Source organism: Pelmatolapia mariae, linkage group LG14 (genome assembly GCF_036321145.2).
Source record: "Pelmatolapia mariae isolate MD_Pm_ZW linkage group LG14, Pm_UMD_F_2, whole genome shotgun sequence".
NCBI lineage: Eukaryota > Metazoa > Chordata > Actinopteri > Cichliformes > Cichlidae > Pelmatolapia > Pelmatolapia mariae.
The window spans coordinates 34,245,296-34,272,651 of NC_086239.1; the positions used below are offsets into that span (position 1 = coordinate 34,245,296).

The 27,356-nt window shown below is 38.5% G+C and overlaps 2 protein-coding genes and 1 pseudogene across 2 annotated transcripts; all 3 read left to right on the plus strand.

Moving 5' to 3' along the window:
- The first annotated feature begins 233 nt into the window (after positions 1-233).
- Positions 234-7,067, plus strand: LOC134640545 (cytochrome P450 2G1-like). Its single transcript, XM_063492423.1, has 9 exons — positions 234-398; positions 559-721; positions 857-1,006; positions 4,568-4,728; positions 5,535-5,711; positions 5,912-6,053; positions 6,199-6,386; positions 6,513-6,654; positions 6,886-7,067. The coding sequence occupies exons 1-9, from the start codon at positions 234-236 to the stop codon at positions 7,065-7,067; spliced, it is 1,470 nt and encodes a 489-aa protein (XP_063348493.1).
- A 3,387-nt stretch (positions 7,068-10,454) lies between these two features.
- LOC134640544 (cytochrome P450 2G1-like) lies at positions 10,455-16,568 on the plus strand. Its single transcript, XM_063492422.1, has 9 exons — positions 10,455-10,622; positions 10,797-10,959; positions 11,095-11,244; positions 14,059-14,219; positions 15,036-15,212; positions 15,413-15,554; positions 15,700-15,887; positions 16,014-16,155; positions 16,387-16,568. The coding sequence occupies exons 1-9, from the start codon at positions 10,455-10,457 to the stop codon at positions 16,566-16,568; spliced, it is 1,473 nt and encodes a 490-aa protein (XP_063348492.1).
- A 3,601-nt stretch (positions 16,569-20,169) lies between these two features.
- Positions 20,170-27,145, plus strand: LOC134640713 (cytochrome P450 2G1-like; annotated as a pseudogene).
- Positions 27,146-27,356: the final 211 nt, after the last annotated feature.

Consider the following 27,356-nt stretch of genomic DNA (forward strand, 5'->3'; position numbering starts at 1 on the left):
ATCTAGCTAAGTTTTTATCTTTATTATTCAAATCAAGTGTTGCAAAGGATTTTGTCAATGAGAATCACTAATGAGGTAAAAGTGTGCTAAGGTCCACAAGATTAAAACATCACATTGGTCATGTGTGTCCAACCAGCCAAACCCCTGTTAAATATAAACTAGCTACAGGAGCCAATCACAGAGAGAAAGTAGGTATATAAGGAAGGACAAAAATACAAAAATGATACAACATTATGGAATTTTCTGCCACAGTGATCTTGGCAGGGCTAATCTTAGCTCTGCTGCTGTTTAATGTAAAAAGAAAGAAGTATCGCCTGCCTCCAGGACCTGCTCCACTTCCTCTTCTAGGAAACCTGCCACAAATAGACAAAAATGTTCCTTTTAAAAGCATTCTTAAGGTGAGTTTGGAAATACTTTTTTTTTTTTTTAGCATTTTTCATATTGTTAAATTGTTCTGTAAGAATAAACAAGAGCACACTCCATTACTGTTCTGGATTTTTATTTTAGCTGCATGCAGACGTTGCATGAATACAAACAAGGTTTTTTACTTTGTCTTAGTTCAGTGAAACCTATGGTCCTGTGATGACACTGTACATGGGCTGGCAGCGGACAGTGGTTCTGGTGGGGTATGATGCTGTGAAAGAAGCCTTGGTGGATCAGGCAGATGATTTCACAGGCAGAATGCCCGTACCATTTCTGTTAAAAGCTACCAAGGGTTATGGTAACAAGATATATCAGTTTTCAAGACCAGTGATTTCTTTGGCATGACTCCAAGTCAACTTTACATGAAAACAAAGAAATTTCAAATAATAGTTTGTGTAAAAGTTTTCCTAATCTTGACATTTCATCTTCTCAGGTTTAGCAATCAGTAATGGGGAGCGCTGGCGCCAGCTGCGACGCTTCACACTCACAACCCTGAGAGACTTTGGGATGGGACGCAAGGGGATGGAAGAATGGATCCAAGAAATCAGCGAACACTTGAGGGATCACATACGTACATTTAAAGGTGTGTTTTCAGCTATTGTGTGGGCACGTATTACATATTGCTCAGTCATTGCTTAAGTTTCTCACTCTTTTTTTCAGTACAGTAGCTTGAATATGACAAAAAAAAAAAAGATTTCAATTCAATATTTACCTCAGAATTGACTGGCAGTATAAGAAATAAAACATAATAACAAGAACATTTCTTGCAAAAATTGCAAAACTCTTAATTTGTGCCTGCAGAAGAAATAGGCTGTAATAAGAAGAAAAAAGAAATATGTAACAAAATGCACCAAATACACGTAAAAATGTTGATAAAATACATCAAATAATTCAGTAACATTTGAAGTCTATCAGATTTTGCAATTAACATTCAAATCCTGCTTTGTCTGAACTCTTTAACGTTTGAACAGAAGACATAGAATATTGCATAACTTGCTAAAACACTAAAGTATCATTTATAGCATCTGCTTGCTGTGACATGACTGATGCATTTGGAAAGGATAAACTTATCCATGCCAATTTACAGTTATTTGTTTTAATAAAATTATTTACTTTCAATTGTCACATTCTCCTGAGAACTGAGGAAAAACAGATCTTTCAGTCAAACTTTTTTTGTGATTTGTGTGTCAGCTGCAGAGGACCGAACTGAATATGCTGGGTCTCAGGAGAATATTATCAATAAAAGTTAATGATCTAACCACAAGTTTGAAGCAAAAGCAGTTTATACAGAGTGGCCTATATAACAGAGAGTAAGTAGGTGTGAACACACAGATAATTTTGTGCCATGCCTAGGAACTAAGCTGCTGTTAATGTTTAAAGTGGAATTGCACTATAATGGAGTAATGCTGCTCCCTGGTCAGTCTGGGCCTTTATGTGAAGAGTTTGAAGCTTCAGAGTCCTCTCACAGTACAAACAAATGGCTTTCAGTGTATTTGTTGATCCTAACCTGGCTGTAGGTGTGTGTGTGTCTGGCTCTTTGGGTTAGCCTTTCACCCTATGACTACTGGGGTACATGCTACAAACAAACAATCCAAAAATACTTAAGTATTTACTTCATAGCAGACAGTGAAGTACAACAAAGTGTTTGGCAAGTAGATTCCAATGAAGCAACATAGAAGGGTGGAAATTCAGCAATGGCAGGAAATAGCACAATACCTATGGGCCTCGATGCTGGTGGTAATAATAACACAGCTGGAGACTTGGATGAGCAACAATGATATGAATGACATGGCCAGTGTTGGGGAGTAACGGAATACATGTATCGCCGTTACGTATTTAAAATACAAAATATGAGTAACTGTATTCCGTTACAGTTACCGTTTAAAAAGGTGGTATTTAGAATACAGTTACTTTGTTGAAATAAATGGATTACACGGCGGTACTTTCCTGTTTCATATTGTGGCGGGTCAGGATTGTTTGGGTTTTGTTTGACAGCTATGTTCTGTTGTTCCAGGCGGCAGCGTTACGGTTGCCATGGAGACAGGGTGACGCTCTTTCTCTCTCTGCGACTGTGTGTTTCCTGGGTGAGAGAGCGCCTTTTTGTTGTTGTTGTTGTGCTAAGCTAATAGGCAGAATGCTACAGGCATAGCCCTGAAGAATGTAGCATCATAGGCAGTGTAGTCCGTGCTGCAGCGAGAATGGACTGCCATACCCGTTATGTGTCTGTGAGCGAGGGAGGGAGAAAAAGGAAAAGTATGAGCTGTCATCGAGCAAAAACAGGAGCTGGAAGCATGTAAATATAATAATAACCACTGCAGCCAAGAAGAGTGCCTGACGAGCCCAGTTGTAAGTAAGCTATTAAGACTCGACTGTACACTGTGTTCGTGTTTTCCTCCGAAACAATAAGTTCCGTTGGAGCAGCCTTTCAACGCCTCTCTCTGTCTCTCGCTAGCAAAGTTGACCCAGACAACAAAGTAAAGCTAGTTTTCCGCTATGAGCCCGACACGGAACCCGACGTATTAGCCAGAGGTCCCTTTACTACGGTTCAGAGCCGCAGACCTTCAGTAATAGTAATAAATCACACAGCAATAGTACATTAGTTGTAAAAAGCATGATAATACATTAAGTAATCCAAAGTATTCAGAATACGTTACTCTCATTGAATAACGTAACGGAATACGTTACAAAATACATTTTGGGGCATGTATTCTGTAATCTGTAGTGGAATACATTTTAAAAGTAACCTTCCCAACACTGGACATGGCTGAGGGAGATTTTGATAGGTAGAATGACAGAAAAACACTGAGATTTAAAGCAAACAGCAGAGATTGTTTTATTATGAAAATCAAATCAAATTATCGAATCATAGTGATGATGAAAGAATTAAATTTAAAAAGAGGAAAGCAGAAGTGAGAAAAAGAAAAGAATTGCAGTCCAAAAGCCCAAACATCCAGACAGAAGACTTGCTTATTGAACTTCATGTTATCATCATATGATAATTAACCTTAGTGGACTTCAGTTGATTAATGTGAAGAACTTTTTTTGTTTATCATAATGCTCTCTTTTGTTGGTTGTTGTGAAAGTGTAAACAGCCAAATGGCCAGTATATTTGTGGAGCGGACAAAGAAGCAGAATAACAAGAAACAAGACTGGAGTACAACAAAAAGCGAGTTGTTTATTCTGGCTGCTGAAAACACAAAAGCAAAAGGGAAACGCAAAAACTAAACTATAACCTAACCTGGGAAACACTAAGACTAGACAAGAAAAACATTAACATGAAAAGGAGCGTGCAAAAACTGAGACTAAAGACAACATTAAATCCATGGATCATAAGGCGAGGAAAACAGACGACCTGACAGTGAACAAAGGGAGACAGAGGAGTTAAATACACAGAAGGGTAATGTGGGAAGTGGAAACATGTGGGGAACACAGCTGACACAAATCAAGATGACACCAAAGGGCAAGCAAAACTAATACTGAACATGGAACACAAGACTGTCAAAATAAAACAGGAAACATGGAGAGATGTAAACTGGGAAGCACAAGCTTGGCACAAGGTTCAAGAGAAAGCAAACATGAGACAGAAAGAGGGACCGAGGGAGAACAAGAGTGAGGGAGCACTAGAGAGAGAGGGAGACTCAAACTGCGTGGGTTCCCTCCGGGTACTCCGGCTTCCTCCCACCGTCCAGAGACATGCAGTTTGTGGGGATAGGTTAATTGATTAATCCAAATTGCCCATAGGTGTGAATGCTGGAGTGAATGTGAGTGCGAATGGTTGCCCGTCTCTGTGTGTTAGCCCTGCGACAGACTGGTGACCTGTCCAGGGTGTACCCTGCCTCTCGCCCTATGACAGCTGGGATAGGCTCCAGTGCCCCCCATGACCCTGAAAAGGATAATTGGAAGCGAATGGATGGATGCATCATTGCAAAAAAAAGAAAAGAAAAAACCCACACAACAAAACGAACTCAAAAATGCTGGGTCACAGACCCAGCCCACTGACAGAAAGTTTCTTACTGTCAAATCTTTCTTCAAAAGAAATTAAACTAAATGAGATGATTTATTTAAATAAAAATGTAGCATATTTGCATTTTTAATTTGGAACTTTGATAGCTATTTCCAACTGTCTTTTTCCTTTTTTCTCCAGGTAAACCATTTGACCCCCAATTTTTGTTAAGCAGCACTGTTTCTAATGTGATCTGCTGCCTGGTTTTTGGGGAACGCTTCAGTTTTGAAGACAAGCAGTTCCTGCACCTTCTGACCATCATATCTAAGATCTTAAGGTTCATCAGTAGTCCTCTTGGTCAGGTCAGTGGACATGATTACAAAAAAATTAACATATAAAAAATAGAACAAACATACTGATCAGATAGTTCTGCATTTTTACCTCCAAACCAAAAAGATGTGAGGAAGGAGGACCAAAATGCTAGACTCTTTATGATAAACAGTGCGTTTATTTACAGTGGTGTAAATAATCCACAGAATAATAAATCCCTGTGTGTTCCCTTGACTCCCATGTCGTGTCTTCCACCCACAAGTCCGTGCTCCGTGCTCTTCCTCTCCTGTGTGTCTCCGCACCCAGTGCTCGCTGCTCTTGTCTTCCATGCTCCTTCCTGGAGAAAATAACAAAGAAGCAACCGTCAGGACACTCAACCACTGCAGACATGCACTCACTTAACTTGACTCATGAAGACCACTAACATGGAGTCTCACGCAATAATCCCACACTGAGATGCGCTCAGCCACACTCTTAAGTAGCTCCCCGACGAGGCTTCATTAGCTGCAGGTGTGTGTGATCATCTGCTTCAGGTGTGGCCAGCCTCCAGATGGGACACACCCACCAGGCCTGCCTGAAACCCAGTGCTCAGCCACACTCACAGACACACCCACTTGCCTATACATACAAGCATAGAGAACACAAGAACAGCAGCACAGTGCAGCCAACATACATAATATATTATATCAGTCCATAGCTGCTCATGGACCCTGGGTCGCTCAGATCCAGGTCCCTGACATGAAATGTGTTGTCCAAAAAATTAATACTCAGTGATACTGATTGCATATTTTCATACGTCTTTAGACAAATAAAGCTGTTGTGTTTTTCCCTCCTGAAGATGCACAACATCTTTCCCTGGCTCATGGAGCATCTTCCTGGCTACCACCAAACTATCTTTGGGCATGTAGAGGAGGCCAGAGATTTTATCGAGAGGAAAATCCAAGAGCACAAACAGACACTGGACCCCAGCTCCCCCAGAGACTACATTGACTGCTTCCTCATCAGAATTAATCAGGTTGGAAAGAACTGAAGGATCAGTTGCTTCGTTTAGGGCGCTTTGCATTGTGTCGTTCTTTTTTCCGTATTTGCATTAAACAGGTTGGAATTATTTAAACTATATTTCAAGCTGGTCTGTTATGTGCTGCTAAAAAGGCATTTGAGTATTTTAAATTTGGTTTCTGTTGAGACAACAATATTCCTGATTTGTCTCCTTAGGAAAAGGACAATCCCTCAAGTGAGTTCAACTACGACAACTTGGTTTCTACTGTACTGAATCTGTTTGTTGCTGGAACAGAGACCACCAGCTCCACCCTGAGATATGCTCTCACTGTGCTGATTAAATACCCCAAAATACAGGGTAGGTGTACAGAAAAAAGTATTACCAACTTGCTTTTAGCCCTAAATATATTATAGATAGGGATAAGTCTGTTTGGTGAATCTAAAACTTAGCAGTCATTACAAACAGATCAGAGCGGTTATAGTTTTTGTTTTGCTTTGTCCAGAGAAAATGCAGCAAGAGATTGACACTGTAATTGGAAAAGATCGTTGTCCCAGGATGGACGACAGGAAGTCCCTCCCATTTTCAGATGCTGTCATCCATGAGGTCCAACGTTTTCTTGACATTGTGCCCTTCAGCCTACCTCACTACGCACTGAATGACATATCCTTCAGGGGTTATACAATCCCAAAGGTATTCTTAATTCCAAGACATTATATGTATTACAGTCAGTATTAAGTCCAGTGTGCATCATGTCAGGGGTTAATGTCAAAAGTATTAAAAGCATCAATAGACTAACAACATATTTGTTCTGAACAGGACACTGTAATTATTCCTCTCTTGCACTCTGTGCTGAAAGAGGAAAAGCAATGGGCCACTCCCAGGTTCTTCAATCCCCAGCACTTCCTGGACCATAACGGCAACTTCAAGAAAAATCCTGCATTCATGCCATTCTCTGCAGGTACATAAAGTCCTGATACAGTTGATAAATCATACAGTTTTAATTCATGTTGACACCATTTTGTGTGTTAAAAAGCAATTATAACAGTTCAGTTCAATTGTATTTAAATAACGGCAAATCACTACAACAATTGCCTCAAGGCACTTATTTTTGTAAGGTAGAAACACAACAGTAATAAGAACAAGCAATTTTGTTTACCATAGAGTGATTTGTGATTGTGTGTCTTTACAGGGAAGAGAGCGTGTGTTGGCGAGTCTCTTGCTCGTATGGAGCTTTTTATCTTCTTAGTCTCACTGCTGCAGGATTTCACCTTTTCCTGTGATGGAGGCCCTGACAGTGTAGACCTCGATCCAGAGTACAGCAGCTTTGCCAGTTTACCTCGAACTTATCAAATCATAGCCACAGCACGTTAAAGAGAGAGTCACTCAATCTGTCATCATTTGAAGCACTATGACTGACATGGATCTCTACAACATGCTGTATTGCATTAATGTGGTGCAGTAACATTAAATGCACAATTAAAAGTAGAGTTAAACGAATTTGCAATCAATCTTTGCTGTTATGTCTGTGATACAGAACAAAAGACATTAAACCCCAAGAATTACTTTGGAGTAATAGTTGTCTTTTAGACTCTTTTGTTTTTGTCACTTTTTGTATTTTTTGTAACCTGATTTTTCTTTTCTGTTTTAATTTCTCTTAATTTAGATATAATAAAACTCATATAATTTTTAAAAAATAAAGGCATAACTCTAATAACCTCTTGGTAGTCTTTTTTTTTTCCAAACAAAAAGACTACAGATCCCTACCTATCACTTTGTATAACTACATCTATCACTACAGTTGTCTTATTTCTGCTTGACCACCAGTAAAATGTCTGATTGGTTAGCCATCACCAGTTTGTCCATCTGCATCTGGAAGAATCTGAGCTTGGTCCTTCTCAACCACCCTAGTGAATGTATCCTGTTATGACCTCTGGACTTTCAGGCCAGACCCTCTAGTGGGTAAACATTAAGTGAGATGTGGGGTTTTAGGTGGGAAGGCCTAATTCAATTAATGTGTTGAATTGTTATGATTTTTTTTTTCAATTATTTTTTTTAAGTAAAAAAACCGAGTATCTATCGATAGTGAGGGTATCGTTTCATATGTGAAGTAAAAATACCTACAGTTTATCACATACTGAAATATAATGCATTCAGGTTCTAAGAGTTTCTGTAGTGTTTTAAACTAAATAGTGAATTTACTGACAAATTGTTGTTTTGGAGTTTTTTTTGTTTGTTTTGTTCAACAAACACAGAAATACAATAAAATCAGTCATAGGTTTTATATAATAATTTCAACAAGATAAGTATTCCATACTTGATAATAAAGAATATCATGCCCTTAGTCATTCCTGTGAATCATTAACCTGCAATCTTGGTGAAGAGGACTGAGCTGGTTTACATGTTTTGATTATAGCAATCAGGCCATATGTTGTAATAGCTGTATGGCAATGAAATGAGAAATAGGTGTACTAAGGTGAACAGGAAGATCACATGGCTCACCTGTGCTCTAATGCGGTGCTCCTGCCAATTCTCTGTCAAATATAAACTACGTTCATCTAGGACCAATCACATAGGAGAAACATCTAACAAACAAGGAACAGAATACAAAGGTTATCTAGTAGATGAGAGTTTAAAAGATTTGCTGTATTGCATAGTTCAGGAGTTCAAGAGTTCCTGAGAACTGTATTGTCATTTCATATGGTATTACCCAGGCTAAAAGGAAATGCTGTTTCTCACAGTGCAATAATAACATAAAATCTAAATTCTAAAGCTCTGCATTTGCAGCGCTGTTTGTAGTTTTCTTCCAGAGATGAGAGAGGGGCACCAGGAATCCTCCTGGCAGTCTTAACAATCCTATTGATTGTCGCATCTCATAGGACTTGCAGCTGCCAAAACAAGATGTAAAACTTTGTGTCAGGATGTTTTCAATGGTGCCTCTGTAAAAAGTTGTTAGGTGAAGTGTGGAGAGTCCTGCTTTTCTGAGTCTCCTGATGGAGTGGAGGCGCGTTTGTGCTTTTTTGATAACTGCTGTGGTGTTAATGGAGAAGGACAGATCATCAGCTAGGTGCACACCCAGAAACTTAACACTCTTGACCCTCTCCACAGCAGCACCATCTATAGTGAGGTCTGTGTGGTGATCTCTGCCAGACTTGAAGTCGATCACCATCTCTTTTGTCTTATCCACATTGATGGAGAGATTATGGGAGCTACGCCACACTTCAAGCACTCCACGTCCATTCTATAAGCGGACTCATCATTGTCAGTGATGACACCCACGACTGTTGTGTCGTGTGCGAACTCCACAATAGTTAGTGCTGAATCTTGCCATACAGTCACGTGTGAACAGAGTGAACAACAGCGGGCTCAGGACATACTCCTGATGAGAGCCTGTACTCACTAAGATGGTCTTTGATGTGTGGCTGCCCACCTTGACTGTCTGTTGCAGCTGAAAACCCAGTTGCAGGTTGCAGGGTTCTTGCCTAATAGCATCAGCTTTTCCACCAACTGCTGTGGAAAGATCGTGTTAAAAGCTGAGCTAAAGTTGACGAAAGGACTCTGGCATAGGTTCATGTATTACTTAATATATGAATCATGTTCGTGTATCTGAATGCAGTGGATTTAGACCTGTCAAAAAAGCATAAAGGTTTTTATGTAAACACCTAGTCTTGAACATCAAATTGTATTTACTGTTTAAACTTTACAAAACTGTGTTTCTCCTTAGTGCTGAGCAGGTAACCCCAGTTTCATATGAAAAAGAAAATAAACAATCCAAATAAAGTCTGACAAAGACTTGATAATGAATAAGTTTTGTGAAATGTTCCTTTCAAAATAAGATCATGAGTATTTGCTACTTTAACAGCATTCGCTGTAAACATATTTTCAGTTTTTACAAATGAAGCACAATATTGGATTGCTTGGATTCATTTCACAGAGTTGATTGGTTTTAAATTAAACTGAACCTATTTTATAATATTTACCTATGCTGTTGCAGACAGCATGTTAATATTCAAACTGGTTCCAGAGCAGTGTGTGGGTCAAATCTTGATTCCAGTAGAGGGCAGTCTAGACTGTCAAATGAGGAATATCTTTGGCTTTTTTTCTGTGTTCATGTCAGATTTTATTATCAGTTGTCCTTATCCACAAGGTCTGGTTACATTTTGTGTTGGTTGACATCTTATCAAGTTTGTAGTATTGTGCAGCAACACTTTCCAACAATTTTCTATTTAAATCTAGCAACGTTTTAAATAAACAACTTTCCGACAACATATTCTTGCTCAGCTTGTCATTGCTTGATGTTTTAGCATCAACATGCACAAATTACCATTTGAATAAAAATGAACTTTGGTTTAATAGTAATACAAATTTTAATAGTGTGCAAAAAACAACAGTTTTTTTCACTATCCTGCACCTATGTAGTAGAGTAATTTCAGCAAGATGAGCATCCTAAAGTTAATGATTACTAATCACATGCTTTAAGTCATTTCATTGAATTTTTAAAACTCAACTGAAGCTTAGGATGACCTGCTGGTTTACATGTTTAATCTTTATCATTCAAATCAAATGTTGCAACAGCTTTTTGTCAATGAGTATGATTAATGAGGTAAAAGTGTGCTAAAGTACACAAGATTACAGCATCATATTGGTCATGTGTGTCCAACCAGCCAAACCCCTGTTAAATATAAACTAGCTACAGGAGCCAATCACAGAGAGAAAGTAGGTATATAAGGAAGGACAAAAATACAAAAATGATACAACATTATGGAGTTTTCTGTCACAGTGATCTTGGCAGGGCTAATCTTAGCTCTGCTGTGGCTGTTTAGTGTAAAAAGAAAGAAGTATCGCCTGCCTCCAGGACCTGCTCCACTTCCTCTTCTAGGAAACCTGCCACAAATAGACAAAAATGTTCCTTTTAAAAGCATTCTTAAGGTGAGTTTGGAAATACTTTTTTTTTAATTTTTTTTTTTTAGCATTTTTCATATTGTTAAATTGTTCAGTAACCTAAGAATAAACAAGGGCACACTCCATTATTGTTTTGGATTTTTATTTTAGCTGCATGCTGATGTTGCATGAATACAAACAAGGTTTTTTACTTTGTCTTAGTTCAGTGAAACCTATGGTCCTGTGATGACACTGTACATGGGCTGGCAGCGGACAGTGGTTCTGGTGGGGTATGATGCTGTGAAAGAAGCCTTGGTGGATCAGGCAGATGATTTCACAGGCAGAATGCCCGTACCATTTCTGTTAAAAGCTACCAAGGGTTATGGTAACAAGATATATCAGTTTTCAAGACCAGTGATTTCTTTGGCATGACTCCAAGTCAACTTTACATGAAAACAAAGAAATTTCAAATAACAGTTTGTGTAAAAGTTTTCCTAATCTTGACATTTCATCTTCTCAGGTTTAGCAATCAGTAATGGGGAGCGCTGGCACCAGCTGCGACGCTTCACACTCACAACCCTGAGAGACTTTGGGATGGGACGCAAGGGGATGGAAGAATGGATCCAAGAAGTCAGCAAACACTTGAGGGATCACATACGTACATTTAAAGGTGCGTTTTCAGCTATTGTGTGGGCACGTATTACATATTGCTCAGTCATTGCTTAAGTTTCTCACTCTTTTTTTCAGTACAGTAGCTTGAATATGACAAAAAAAGATTTCAATTCAATATTTACCTCAGAATTGACTGGCAGTATAAGAAATAAAACATAATAACAAGAACATTTCTTGCAAAAATTGCAAAACTCTTAATTTGTGCCTGCACAAAAAATAGGCTGTAATAAGAAGAAAAAATAAATATGTAACAAAATGCACCAAATACACGTAAAAATGTTGATAAAATACGTCAAATAATTCAGTAACATTTGAAGTCTATCAGATTTTGCAATTAACATACAAATCCTGCTTTGTCTGAACTCTTTAACGTTTGAACAGAAGACATAGAATATTGCATAACTTGCTAAAACACTAAAGTATCATTTATAGCATCTGCTTGCTGTGACATGACTGATGCATTTGGAAAGGATAAACTTATCCATGCCAATTTACAGTTATTTGTTTTAATAAAATTATTTACTTTCAATTGTCACATTCTCCTGAGAACTGAGGAAAAACGGATCTTTCAGTCAAACTTTTTTGTGATTTGTGTGTCAGCTGCAGAGGACCGAACTGAATATGCTGGGTCTCAGGAGAATATTATCAATAAAAGTTAATGATCTAACCACAAGTTTGGAGCAAAAGCAGTTTATACAGAGTGGCCTATATAACAGAGAGTAAGTAGTTGTGAACACACAGATAATTTTGTGCCATGCCTAGGAACTAAGCTGCTGTTAATGTTTAAAGTGGAATTGCACTATAATGGAGTAATGCTGCTCTCTGGTCAGTCTGGGCCTTTATGTGAAGAGTTTGCAGCCTCAGAGTCCTCTCACAGTACAAACAAATGGGTTTCAGTGTATTTGTTAATCCTAACCTGGCTGTAGGTGTGTGTGTGTCTGGCTCTTTGTGTTAGCTTTGTGTTAACCTTGTGACTACTGGGGTACATGCTAGAAACAAAGTATTTGGCAGGTAGATTCCAATGAAGCAACATAGAAGGGTGGAAATTCAGCAACGGCAAGAAATAGCACAATACCTATGGGCCTAGATGCTGGTGGTAATAATAACACAGCTGGAGACTTGGATGAGCAACAATGATAAAATGGACATGGCTGAGGGAGAATTTGAAAGGTAGAATGACAGAAAAACACTGAGATTTAAAGCACACAGAGCAGAGATTTTTTTATTATGAAAATCAAATCAAATTAGAAAATCAGCGTGATGATGAAAGAATTCAATTTAAAAAGAGGAAAGCAGAAGTGAGAAAAAAAAAAAAAGAATTGCAATCCAAAAGCCCAAAAATCCAGACAGATGACTTCATTATTGAACTTCATGTTATCATCATATGATAATTAACCTTAGTGGACTTCAGTTGATTAATGTGAAGAACTTTTGTTTATCATAATGCTCTCTTTTGTTGGTTGTTGTGAAAGTGTAAACAGCCAAATGGCCAGTATATTTGTGGAGCGGACAAAGAAGCAGAATAACAAGAAACAAGACTGGAGTACAACAAAAAGCGAGTTGTTTATTCTGGCTGCTGAAAACACAAAAGCAAAAGGGAAACGCAAAAACTAAACTATATCCTAACCTGGGAAACACTAAGACTAGACAAGAAACACATTAACATGAAAAGGAGCGTGCAAAAACTGAGACTAAAGACAACATTAAATCCATGGATCATAAGGCGAGGAAAACAGACGACCTGACAGTGTACAAAGGGAGACAGAGGAGTTAAATACACAGAAGGGTAATGTGGGAAGTGGAAACATGTGGGGAACACAGCTGACACAAATCAAGATGACACCAAAGGGCAAGCAAAACTAATACTGAACATGGAACACAAGACTGTCAAAATAAAACAGGAAACATGGAGAGATGTAAACTGGGAAGCACAAGCTTGACACAAGGTTCAAGAGAAAGCAAACATGAGACAGGGAGAACCAAGGGAGAACAAGAGTGAGGGAGCACTTGAGAACGAGGCAACGAGACATGACAGGCTGAAGAAACATACATGGATACACATGACAGAGAGGACAGACATGGGACAGGAAGGGGAGACGAGACACCTGGACCAGACAACATGGAAGCAAATGTAACTAAACATACTGCCAATGCTAAGAATAAGTTAATACTAAATAATAGAAAACTACATCCATGTAGTTTCCTATTTTTCTATTATTTAGTTCCAACCACCCATCCATGGGGCAGCACGGTGGTTAGCTGTTGCCACACAGCAGGAAGGTCAATTCCATCATCAGGCCGGGTCTTTCTGTGTGCAGTTTGCATGTTCTTGCATGTGTTTGCGTGAGTTCCCTCCAGCTTCCTCCCATCGTCCAAAGACATGCAGTTTGTGGGGATAGGTTAATTGATTAATCCAAATTGCCCATAGGTGTGAATGCTGGAGTGAATGTGAGTGCGAATGGTTGCCTGTCTGTTTGTTAGCCCTGCGACAGACTGGTGACCTGTCCAGGGTGTACCCTGCCTCTCGCCCTATGACAGCTGGGATAGGCTCCAGCGCCCCCCCGCGACCCTGAAAAGGATAAGCAGAAGCGAATGGATGCATCATTCCAAACAAAAAATTTCACAAAAAGACCATAAACTCGAAAATGCTGGTTCACAGACCCAGCCCACTGACAGAAAGTTGCTTACTGTCAAATCTTTCTTCAAAAAGAAACTAAATGAGATGATTTATTTAAATAAAAATGTAACATTTGCATTTTTAATTTGGAACTTCGATAGCTATTTCCAACTGTCTTTTTCCTTTTTTCTCCAGGTAAACCATTTGACCCCGAATTTTTGTTAAGCAGCACTGTTTCTAATGTGATCTGCTGCCTGGTTTTTGGGGAACGCTTCAGTTTTGAAGACAAGCAGTTCCTGCACCTTCTGACCATCATATCTAACATAACGAGGTTCAACAGTACTCCTCTTGGTCAGGTCAGTGGACATGATTACAAAAAAATTAACATAAAAACAAACCAAAAAAAAAATAGAACATACTGATCAGAGAGTTCTGCATTTTTACCTCCAAACCAACGAAGCTGAAGTGTCGGAGGACCAAAATGCTAGACTCTTTATGATAAACAGTGCGTTTATTTACAGTGGTGTAAATAATCCACAGAATAATAAATCCCTGTGTGTTCCCTTGGCTCCCATGTCGTGTCTTCCACCCACAAGTCCGTGCTCCGTGCTCTTCCTCTCCTGTGTGTCTCCGCACCCAGTGCTCGCTGCTCTTGTCTTCCATGCTCCTTCCTGGAGAAAATAACAAAGAAGCAACCGTCAGGACACTCAACCACTGCAGACATGCACTCACTTAACTTGACTCATGAAGACCACTAACATGGAGTCTCACGCAATAATCCCACACTGAGATGCACTCAGCCACACTCTTAAGTAGCTCCCCGACGAGGCTTCATTAGCTGCAGGTGTGTGTGATCATCTGCTTCAGGTGTGGCCAGTCTCCAGACGGGACACACCCACCAGGCCTGCCTGAAACCCAGTGCTCAGCCACACTCACAGACACACCCACTTGCCTATACATACAAGCATAGAGAACACAAGAACAGCAGCACAGTGCAGCCAACATACATAATATATTATATCAGTCCATAGCTGCTCATGGACCCTGGGTCGCTCAGATCCAGGTCCCTGACATGAAATGTGTTGTCCAAAAAATTAATACTCAGTGATACTGATTGCATATTTTCATATGTCTTTAGACAAATAAAGCTGTTGTGTTTTTCCCTCCTGAAGATGCACAACATCTTTCCCTGGCTCATGGAGCATCTTCCTGGCTACCACCAAACTATCTTTGGGCATGTAGAGGAGGCCAGAGATTTTATCGAGAGGAAAGTCCAAGAGCACAAACAGACACTGGACCCCAGCTCCCCCAGAGACTACATTGACTGCTTCCTCATCAGAATTAATCAGGTTGGAAAGAACTGAAGGATCAGTTGCTTCGTTTAGGGCGCTTTGCATTGTGTCGTTCTTTTTTCCGTATTTGCATTAAACAGGTTGGAATTATTTAAACTATATTTCAAGCTGGTCTGTTATGTGCTGCTAAAAAGGCATTTGAGTATTTTAAATTTGGTTTCTGTTGAGACAACAATATTCCTGATTTGTCTCCTTAGGAAAAGAACGATCGCTCAAGTGAGTTCAACTACGACAACTTGGTTTCTACTGTATTGAATCTGTTTATTGCTGGAACAGAGACCACCAGCTCCACCCTGAGATATGCTCTCACTGTGCTGATTAAATACCCCAAAATACAGGGTAGGTGTACAGAAAAAAGTATTACCAACTTGCTTTTAGCCCTAAATATATTATAGATAGGGATAAGTCTGTTTGGTGAATCTAAAACTTAGCAGTCATTAAAAACAGATCAGAGTGGTTATAGTTTTTGTTTTGCTTTGTCCAGAGAAAATGCAGCAAGAGATTGACACTGTAATTGGAAAAGATCGTTGTCCCAGGATGAACGACAGGAAGTCCCTCCCATTTTCATATGCTGTCATCCATGAGGTCCAACGTTTTCTTGACATTGTGCCCTTCAGCGCACCTCACTATGCACTGAATGACATATCCTTCAGGGGTTATACAATCCCAAAGGTATCCTTAATTCCAAGACATTATACGTATTACAGTCAGTATTAAGTCTATTGTGCATCATGTCAGGGGTTAATGTCAAAAGTATTAAAAGCATCAATAGACTAACAACATATTTGTTCTGAACAGGACACTGTAATTATTCCTTTCTTGCACTCTGTGCTGAAAGAGGAAAAGCAATGGGCCACTCCCAGGTTCTTCAATCCCCAGCACTTCCTGGACCATAACGGCAACTTCAAGAAAAATCCTGCATTCATGCCATTCTCTGCAGGTACATAAAGTCCTGATACAGTTGATAAATCATACAGTTTTAATTCATGTTGACACCATTTTGTGTGTTAAAAAGCAATTATAACAGTTCAGTTCAATTGTATTTAAATAACGGCAAATCACTACAACAATTGCCTCAAGGCACTTATTTTTGTAAGGTAGAAACACAACAGTAATAAGAACAAGCAATTTTGTTTACCATAGAGTGATTTGTGATTGTGTGTCTTTACAGGGAAGAGAGCGTGTGTTGGCGAGTCTCTTGCTCGTATGGAGCTTTTTATCTTCTTAGTCTCACTGCTGCAGGATTTCACCTTTTCCTGTGATGGAGGCCCTGACAGTGTAGACCTCGATCCAGAGTACAGCAGCTTTGCCAATTTACCTCGAACTTATCAAATCATAGCCACAGCACGTTAAAGAGAGAGTCACTCAATCTGTCATCATTTGAAGCACTATGACTGACATGGATCTCTACAACATGCTGTATTGCATTAATGTGGTGCAGTAACATTAAATGCACAATTAAAAGTAGAGTTAAACGAATTTGCAATCAATCTTTGCTGTTATGTCTGTGATACAGAACAAAAGACATTAAACCCCAAGAAAATGCTTTGGAGTAATAGTTGTCTTTTAGACTTTTGTCACTTTTTGTATTTTTTTTAACCAATTTTTGCTTTTCTGTTTTAATTTCTCTTAATTTAGATATAATAAAACTCATATAATTTTTAAAAAATAAAGGTATAACTCTAATAACCTCTTGGTAGTCTTTTTTTTTCCAAACAAAAAGACTACAGATCCCTACCTATCACTTTGTATAACTACATCTATCACTACAGTTGTCTTATTTCTGCTTGACCACCAGTAAAATGTCTGATTGGTTAGCCATCACCAGTTTGTCCATCTGCATCTGGAAGAATCTGAGCTTGGTCCTTCTCAACCACCCTAGTGAATGTATCCTGTTATGACCTCTGGACTTTCAGGCCAGACCCTCTAGTGGGTAAACATTAAGTGAGATGTGGGGTTTTAGGTGGGAAGGCCTAATTCAATTAATGTGTTGAATTGTTATGATTTTTTTTTTCAATTATTTTTTTTTAAGTAAAAAAACCGAGTATCTATCGATAGTGAGGGTATCGTTTCATATGTGAAGTAAAAATACCTACAGTTTATCACATACTGAAATATAATGCATTCAGGTTCTAAGAGTTTCTGTAGTGTTTTAAACTAAATAGTGAATTTACTGACAAATTGTTGTTTTGGAGTTTTTTTTGTTTGTTTTGTTCAACAAACACAGAAATACTATAAAATCAGTCATAGGTTTTATATAATAATTTCAACAAGATAAGTATTCCATACTTGATAATAAAGAATATCATGCCCTTAGTCATTCCTGTGAATCATTAACCTGCAATCTTGGTGAAGAGGACTGAGCTGGTTTACATGTTTTGATGATAGAAATCAAGCCATATGTTGTAATAGCTGTATGGCAATGAAATGAGAAATAGGTGTACTAAGGTGAACAGGAAGATCACATGGCTCACCTGTGCTCTAATGCGGTGCTCCTGCCAACTCTCTGTCAGACATAATCTAACTAGCAACGAGTATAAACTACGTAGATCTAGTACCAATCACAAATCTAACAAACAAGTAATAGAATACAAAGGTTATCTAATAGATGACAGTTGAAATTTTGCTGTATTGCATAGCTCATGTATTAAACCTGCTTTGTCTGTACTCTTTATTCCTTACATATATCTGGATGCAGTGGATTCGAAATAAAGATACTACATAACCTGCAAAAGCATTACAGCTTCATGCATACCCTTGCTTTTCTAAGACATCAAAAAAGATCTTTAAAACAACATTTTAACTGAAACAAAGAGCAGTCAGTTGTTGCACCAGAGTGGATCAATATATTCATTGCAACCACACTCTTACAACACCAAAAGTCACAATATCAATAAATGTTAATGATTGAGGAGCTTTAAAAAGGTTACACTGAGTGACCTATGTGCCAGACAGCCAGTGGATGTCCAAGTAAACATATAGGCAACAGTACGTCATGTCAGACAAAGCTAAAGACTATACTGTAAATACTGACAGGATTTAAAAGTACTGACATGGTAGACCTAAAGTTAATAATGTTTAAAACCCAATATGATTGTTGGGTTTTTCTCTGTATATATTATTGTTGGGTCTGCCTTAAAATATAAAGCGCCTTGAGGTGACTGTTGTTGTTATTTGGGGCTGTATAAACAAAATTGAATTGAAAATGGTCAAAGCACACCATCAGAGCAGCCTGTTATTACTACTTGTAGAGTGCTCCGATAGAATCCCCATTAACTTAAGAAAAAATAGTCATCCTCTAGTATAGAATTGAAGGATATCCGTCTCCTTCCAGAAGCACATTGCTTTATTCTTTGAAGTCAACCTTCATGTCTGCTTCTTTTTGCATTGTCATCATGCATGTTAATAGACAACCGTGTTCTATCAATAATTACAAATGTCATGCTCATTGTTTGCTGACATGACTAGTGGGTTTAATCTTTTTCAAAATAAATGATGTAAAACCTAAAAAATATATTCTCTCTGTTTATGGTGTTGAAATTAATTTAAAAAAAAAAAGAATAGTCCATTTACTAATATCAGGTAACTTGTTGCTGCTTTCTAAATTGATACATAGTTCAAAATTTGGTATAGACACATTATGAGGGATTTCTTGACTCGGTTCAAAATGGAACCAAACCAAATGCAAAAGCAATATAAACAGTATGTGTTGCACTTATAAGTTAACTAATAGCTAGTACAAATTACTTTAGGCCTGTCAACAAAGCATAAAGGTTTTTATGTAAACACCTAGTCTTGAACATCAAATTGTAATCACTGTTTAAACTTTACAAAACTATGTTTCTCATTAGTGCTGAGCAGGTAACCCCAGTTTCATATGAAAAAGAAAATAAACAATCCAAATAAAGTCTGACAAAGACTTGATAATGAATAACTTTGTGAAATATTCCTTTCAAATTTAGATCATGAGTATTTGCTACTTTAACAGCATTCACTGTAAATACATTTTATGTTTCCACAAGTGAAGCACATTATTGGATTGCTTGGATTCATTTCACAGAGTTGATTGGTTTGGTAAGAGAGCAGGTTTGTATTAGAAACTGAACCTATTTTATAATAGTTACCTATGCTGTTGCAGACAGCATGTAAATGTTCAAACAGGTGTCAGAGCAGTGTGTGGGTCAAATCTTGATTCCAGTAGAGGGCAGTGTAGACTGTCAAATGAGGAATATCTTTGGCTTTTTTTCTGTGTTCATGTCAGATTTTATTATCAGTTGTCCTTATCCACAAGGTCTGGTTGTATTTTGTGTTGGTTGACATCGTTATCAAGTTTGTAGTGTTGTGCAGCACATTTGCAATATTTCAAAATGTCTTTGAGGACACTTTCCAACAATTTTCTATTTAAATCTTGCAATGATTTAAATAGAAAAGTTTCCGACAACATATTCTTGCTCAGCTTGTCATTGCTTGATGTTTTAGCATCAACATGCACAAATTACCATTTGAACAAAAATGAACTTTGGTTTAATAGTAATAAAAATTTTAATAGTGTGCAAAAAACAACAGTTTTTTTCACTATCCTGCACCTATGTAGTAGAGTAATTTCAGCAAGATGAGCATCCTAAAGTTACACAGGATGTCATATGCTCCTAGTTTTACAAATTCAATGAAATCGTTGATTTTGTAAAACTCAAGGAAAGCTTAGGATGAGCAATGACCTGCTGGTTTACATGTTTTTACTTTATTATTCAAATCAAATGTTGCAACAGCTTTTTGTCAATGAGAATCACTAATGAGGTAAAAGTGTACTAAGGTGCACAAGATTACAGCATCATATTGGTCATGTGTGTCCAACCAGCCAAACCCTGTTAAATATAAACTAGCTACAGGAGCCAATCACAGAGAGAAAGTAGGTATATAAGGAAGGACAAAAATACAAAAATGATACAACATTATGGCGTTTTCTGCCACAGTGATCTTGGCAGGGCTAATCTTAGCTCTGCTGTGGCTGTTTAATGTAAAAAGAAGGAAGTATTGCCTGCCTCCAGGACCTGCTCCACTTCCTCTTCTAGGAAACCTGCCACAAATAGACAAAAATGTTCCTTTTAAAAGCATTCTTAAGGTGAGTTTGGAAATACTTTTTTTTTTTTTTTTTTAGCATTTTTCATATTGTTAAATTGTTCAGTAAGAATAAACAAGAGCACACTCCATTACTGTTCTGGATCTTTATTTTAGCTGCATGCTGACTTTGCATGAATACAAACAAGGTTTTTTTCTTTGTCTTAGTTCAGTGAAACCTATGGTCCTGTGATGACACTGTACATGGGCTGGCAGCAGACAGTGGTTCTGGTGGGGTATGATGCTGTGAAAGAAGCCTTGGTGGATCAGGCAGATGATTTCACAGGCAGAATGCCCGTACCATTTCTGTTAAAAGCTACCAAGGGTTATGGTAACAAGATATATCAGTTTTCAAGACCAGTGATTTCTTTGGCATGACTCCAAGTCAACTTTACATGAAAACAAAGAAATTTCAAATAATAGTTTGTGTAAAAGTTTTCCTAATCTTGACATTTCATCTTCTCAGGTTTAGCAATCAGTAATGGGGAGCGCTGGCGCCAGCTGCGACGCTTCACACTGACAACCCTGAGAGACTTTGGGATGGGACGCAAGGGGATGGAAGAATGGATCCAAGAAGTCAGCAAACACTTGAGGGCTCACATACGTACATTTAAAGGTGCGTTTTCAACTTGTTGAGGGTGAATTTGAAAAAGGACTGCTGCACAATATCTCAGGTTTTCTTTTTCCCTCAATCACTGCTCGAGTCTCTCACTCTTTTTCGAGTACAGTAGCTTGAATATGACCAAAAAAAGTTCAATTCAATATTTACCTGAGAAGTTACTGTCACTTTGAAAAAAAGGAAACATAATAACAAGAACATTTCTTGGAAACACTACAAAACTCTTCACTTGTGCCTGCACAAGAAATAGGTTGTAGTAGTAAGAGAGGTCAGGGAAACAAAAATAAATATGTAACAAAATGCACCAAACACGCATTAACATTTTGATAAAATACATCAAATAATTCAGTAACATATGGCGAAGTCTACAACTATCACATTTTGTAATTCATGTGCAAATCCTGTTTTGTCTGAACTCTTTAATCTTTGCATAGAAAACATACAGTATCGCATATCCTGCTAAAACACTAAAGTATCATTTATAACGTCAGCTTGCTGTGACATGACTGACGCACTTGGAAAAGATTAAATTACCCATGCTGATTTACAGTTATATACTTTACGTGAAGAGTTTGCAGCCTCAGAGTGCTCTCACAGTACAAACAAATGTGTGTCAGTGTATTTGTTGATCCTAACCGGGCTGTAGGTGTGTGTGTGTGTGTGTGTGTGTGGCTCCTTGTGTTAGACGTTCACCCTATTACTACTGGGGTACATTCTAGAAACAAACAATCCAAAACAAATACTTAAGTATTTACTCCATAGCAGACAGTGAAGTACAACAACATGTTTGGCAAGTAGATTCCAATGAAGCAACATAGAAGGGTGGAAATTCAGCAATGGCAGGAAATAGCACAATACCTATGGGCCTCGATGCTGGTGGTAATAATAACACAGCTGGAGACTTGGATGAGCAACAATGATAAAATGGACATGGCTGAGGGGGAATTCGAAAGGTAAAATGACAGAAACACACTGAGATTTAAAGCACATTGAGTAGAGACTTTTTTATTAGAAATTTATAGAAAATCAAATCAAATTATTGAATCATAGTTATGATGAAAGAATTCAAAAACAGGAAAGCAGAAGTGAGAAAAAGAAAAGAGTTGCAATCCAAAAGCCCAGAAATCCAGACAGATGACTTAATTATTCAACTTCATGTTATCATCATATGATAATTAGCCTTAGTTGACTTCAATTGATTAAGGTGGATATTTTTATTTTGTTTATCATAATTCTCTCTTGTGTTGATTGTTGAGACTGTTTCTCATTGTCAAATCTTTCTTCAAAGAAAAACTATAAGCTAAATGAGATGATTTATTTAAATAAAGATTTCACATAGTTGTATTTGTAATTTGTAACTTTGCTAACTATTTCCAACTGTCTTTTTCCTTGTTTCTCCAGGTAAACCATTTGACCCCCAATTTTTGTTAAGCAGCACCATTTCTAATGTGATCTGCAGCCTGTTTTTGGGGAATGCTTCAGTTTTGAAGACAAGCAGTTCCTGCACCTTCTGACCATCATGCCTAAGGTCACAAGGTTCAACAGTAGTCCTCTTGGTCAGGTCAGTGGGCATAATAAAAAAAAAGACATCAAAAAATAGAACAAACATACTGATTGAATAGTTCTGCATTATTACCTCCAAACCAACAAACCTGAAGTGTGTTGTCCAAAAAATTGATACACAATAAAATTGATTGCATGTTTCCACACATCTTTAGACAAATAAAGCTGCTGTGTTTTCCCCCGGAAGAAGTACAACATCTTTCCCTGGCTCATGGAGCATCTTCCTGGCTACCACCAAACTATTTTTGGACATGTAAAGGAGGCCAGAGATTTTATCGAGAGGAAAATCCAAGAGCACAAACAGACACTGGACCCCAGCTCCCCCAGAGACTACATTGACTGCTTCCTCATCAGAATTAATCAGGTTGGAAAGAACTTAAGGATCAGTTGCTTTGTTAAGGACACTTAGGACTGTGTCATTCTTTTTGAGTAGAGATGATGCATTCAAATATGTATTATTTATTCAAACTATATTTCAAGTGGGTCTGTTGCCTGCTGCTGAAAAGGCATTTAGGTTTGTTTTTGTTTTTTTTGTAATTTCTTTTGAGACAAAAATATTTCTTATTTGTCTCCTTAGGAAAAGGACAATCCCTCAAGTGAGTTCAACTACGACAACTTGGTTTCTACTGTATTGAATCTGTTTGTTGCTGGAACAGAGACCACCAGCTCCACCCTGAGATATGCTCTCACTGTGCTGATTAAACACCCCAAAATACAGGGTAGGTGTACAGAAAAAATATTACCAACTTGCAGTGTTGGGAAGGTTACTTTTAAAATGTATTCCACTACAAATTACAGAATACATGCCCCAAAATGTATTTTGTAACATATTCCGTTACGTTACTCAATGAGAGTAACGTATTCTGAATACCAGTGGCGGTCCTAGCCTGTTTGACGCCCTGGGCGAACACTCCCTCTGGCGCCCCCCCCCCCCCCCCCCCCCCACACACACACACACACACACACACACATATGAAAAGAGAGATAGTATGCATTGTATGCAAACGGCTACTAAACAGACATCATAATTCGTCATACAATGAGAACAGGACAAATCAACAATCAACAATGACTAATTAATATTAAAATCTGTAACATAATGTATTGTTTGGAGTTTAGTCTGTTACTGTTACTATTTTTACCATTTCTTCTTGGGTTAATAAAGTATTCTGATTCTTAATGTTTTAGGATACATGACCTGCCATTATCCAATGACACATCTGCTTACCTGTATCTTTTGCTCGTTTCTCCTTGTAGGAGCCATAATTAAATGTATTGAATTTTAATGATCACTGGGTTTTCATTTGTTTGGTTGCTATGGTGATGTGTAACGGGAGTCACGTGGGTGCTAGCGGTGACATTAAGAGGGCGTTGTCAGTCTGTCATTCACTGGTTTGATTTTGACAGAGAGGAGGGCTGGGTAGCCGTAGTTTTTGTTGACCGCAGCACAACGAGTTTCCCCTTGTTGCATTAGAGCCTGTGATGTTTTAACAGTTTGAATCGCGAGCCGATCACATTGCTCTGTAAACTTTTCAAGCACTTTAATAAACAAGCAAGCAATTCCACCTCTCGCATTATTGCGTAAAGTTGACAGCGCGTCAGGCATATAGGCAGGCTCAGTCCCCGGCCTCTAGCGACTGTGGAAGTCGCTACACTCCTCTTCTTTTCTCTTTTTTTTTTAAACTTTAAAAACGGGTTGTGTGTGAGACTTTAAATCAACAAAATATAAAATATACATTTTAAATTGTTATTGATCCCTTTACCCCTGGTCCTAAAGTGTATATTTATTTTTTTACTCTTAAATATTTATTGTTTGTTTACTTGCGCTGCTGTAACTGGAGCCTCGTCGTCTCGTCTCTCTATATACTGGACTGTATGTAGCAGAGATGACAATAAAGTTTACTTTGACTTCAGCAGCGAGCAGGCGCACCGAGTGCTCTCGCGCTCACTTTTCGCGTATAGAATTTTGAAAAAACATCGGTGCAAATTATAAGTCATGATGTCTGCTGTTTTCGTGTTGTTGGTTTGTTTTTATTTTGTTTTATTTTGCTAGTTGGTTATTAGATGCTGCTCCAGCCACCCAGAGAATCCCCCGCCGCCCCGCCCTCTCCTCCCTGTGCCGCAAGCAGCAGGCGCACCTCGCAAACGGAGGGCGCCCTTACTCCCAGCAAATGGACGATAGAAAACCGATCGGTGCCTATGCCATCCCCAATATGCGCTGGCTGATGTCGGGGCAGCATGAGTACAAGCATTTTTTTTTTTTGTGCCGATGTCCGTGATGCCGCCCCCCACCACGATGCCGCCCCGGGCAACCGCCCGTGTCGCCCGTATCTAAAACCGCTACTGCTGAATACTTTGGAATACTTAATATATTATCATGCTGTTTACAACTACATGAATGTACTATTGTTGTGTGATTCATTACTAATATTGAAGGTTACTCGCCATACCAATACCAACTACATTTTTAAATCTTAACCATAGGACCTGGCGTCCACATATGTGGACATCACATTTTCAGTTGTCTAGACCAAAATACAAAGTTTTGCTCTACAAGGCCTGATATCCACTTACAAGGACATTATACTGCCACTGTTCTATCGAAATTTAAAACAAATGTCCTCATATGTGGATCTCATTTTTCTCAGAAACAAAAATCATGTAAAAAAAAAAAAAAAAATAACAAAAATGGAAATTCTTTGTTTTTACATTCATCAGGTCCCAATCAGCCCAAATAGCAAAGAGAAATTAAAAATGCATGCCGTGAAAGAGTTCGGGTCTTAGGAGGTTAATATAAGGTGGACATTAGGTAAGGCTGCTGCACTTTCTGCAGCGATCTCGTATAGAAAACTATTCCACGCGTATATAAAACAGGTCCACGGCTCCGAACCATAGTAAAGGGACCTCTGGCTAATACGTCGGGTTCCGTGTCGGGATAGCCGAAAACTAGCTTTACTTTGTTGTCTGGGTCAACTTTGCTAGCGAGAGACAGAGAGAGGCGTTGAAAGGCTGCTCCAACGGAACTTATTGTTTCAGAGGAAAACACGAACACAGTGTACAGTCGAGTCTTAATATCTTACTTACAACTGGGCTCGTCAGGCACTCTTTTTGGCTGCAGTGGTTATTATTATGTTCATATGCTTCATACATGCTATGCCTGTAACACTCTGCCTTTTGCCTTCATATTAAATAATTTTTTGAATAATAATTTTTAAAAATATTTCTTCACATCATTATGCGGCTGAAAGTAGAGGTGACATGGGCCGCGAGATTGAGACCCAGGCATTAGAGCCTCTTATTGTGTGTTTATTTTGTATTTTAAATACGTAACGCCGGTACATGTATTCCGTTACTCCCCAACACTGCCAACTTGTTTTTAGCCCTAAGTGGAGATATTTATCTGAATTTTAGGAGCGGGACCACAACTTATTCATTCCCCTTCTGGCCCTCAGTCTATATATGCCCCCTTCACTAATACCTCAATTTCATGCCCCCCTCCCCCCTTTTTCTTTTCTTTTCATTCACTTCTCGTTACTACATGGGGATCTGCTCGGGCCAGCCAGTGCCCTTCAAGCTCTTCCCCAAACCGCAGCACCAATTCACGGTCCCTCATCCATCATCGTTCATCGTAACTGAGGATGTGGTCTCAGCTAATGAAATACATTATAGTTCAGAATAAGTCTGTTTGGTGAATCTAAAACTTAGCAGTCATTAAAAACAGATCAGAGCGGTTATAGTTTTTGTTTTGCTTTGTCCAGAGAAAATGCAGCAAGAGATTGACACTGTAATTGGAAAAGATCGTTGTCCCAGGATGAACGACAGGAAGTCCCTCCCATTTTCAGATGCTGTCATCCATGAGGTCCAATGTTTTCTTGACATTGTACCCTTCAGCCTACCTCACTACGCACTGAATGACATATCCTTCAGGGGTTATACAATCCCAAAGGTATTCTTAATTCCAAGACATTATATGTATTACAGTCAGTATTAAGTCCGTTGTGCATCATGTCAGGGGTTAATGTCAAAAGTATTAAAAGCATCATTAGACTAACAACATATTTGTTCTGAACAGGACACTGTAATTATTCCTCTCTTGCACTCTGTGCTGAAAGAGGAAAAGCAATGGGCCACTCTCAGGTTCTTCAATCCCCAGCACTTCCTGGACCATAACGGCAACTTCAAGAAAAATCCTGCATTCGTGCCATTCTCTGCAGGTACATAAAGTCCTGATACAGTTGATAAATCATACAATTTGACTCTATTTTGTGTCAACATGCAATTGTTTTAATAAGCAATTATAACAGTTCAGTCTAACTTTATTTATATTACATGAAATCACTACAACAATTGCCTCAAGGCACTTATTATTGTGAGGCAGAAATCCTACAGTAATAAGAACAAGCAATTTTGTTTACCATAGAGTGATTTGTGATTGTGTGTCTTTACAGGGAAGAGAGCGTGTGTTGGCGAGTCTCTTGCTCGTATGGAGCTTTTTATCTTCTTAGTCTCACTGCTGCAGGATTTCACCTTTTCCTGTGATGGAGGCCCTGACAGTGTAGACCTCGATCCAGAGTACAGCAGCTTTGCCAATTTACCTCGAACTTATCAAATCATAGCCACAGCACGTTAAAGAGAGAGTCACTCAATCTGTCATCATTTGAAGCACTATGACTGACATGGATCTCTACAACATGCTGTATTGCATTAATGTGGTGCAGTAACATTAAATGCACAATTAAAAGTAGAGTTAAATGAATGTGCAATAAATTTTTGCTGTTATGTCTGTGATACAGAACAAAAGACATTAAACCCCAAGAAAATGCTTTGCTCTGAAAAACCTC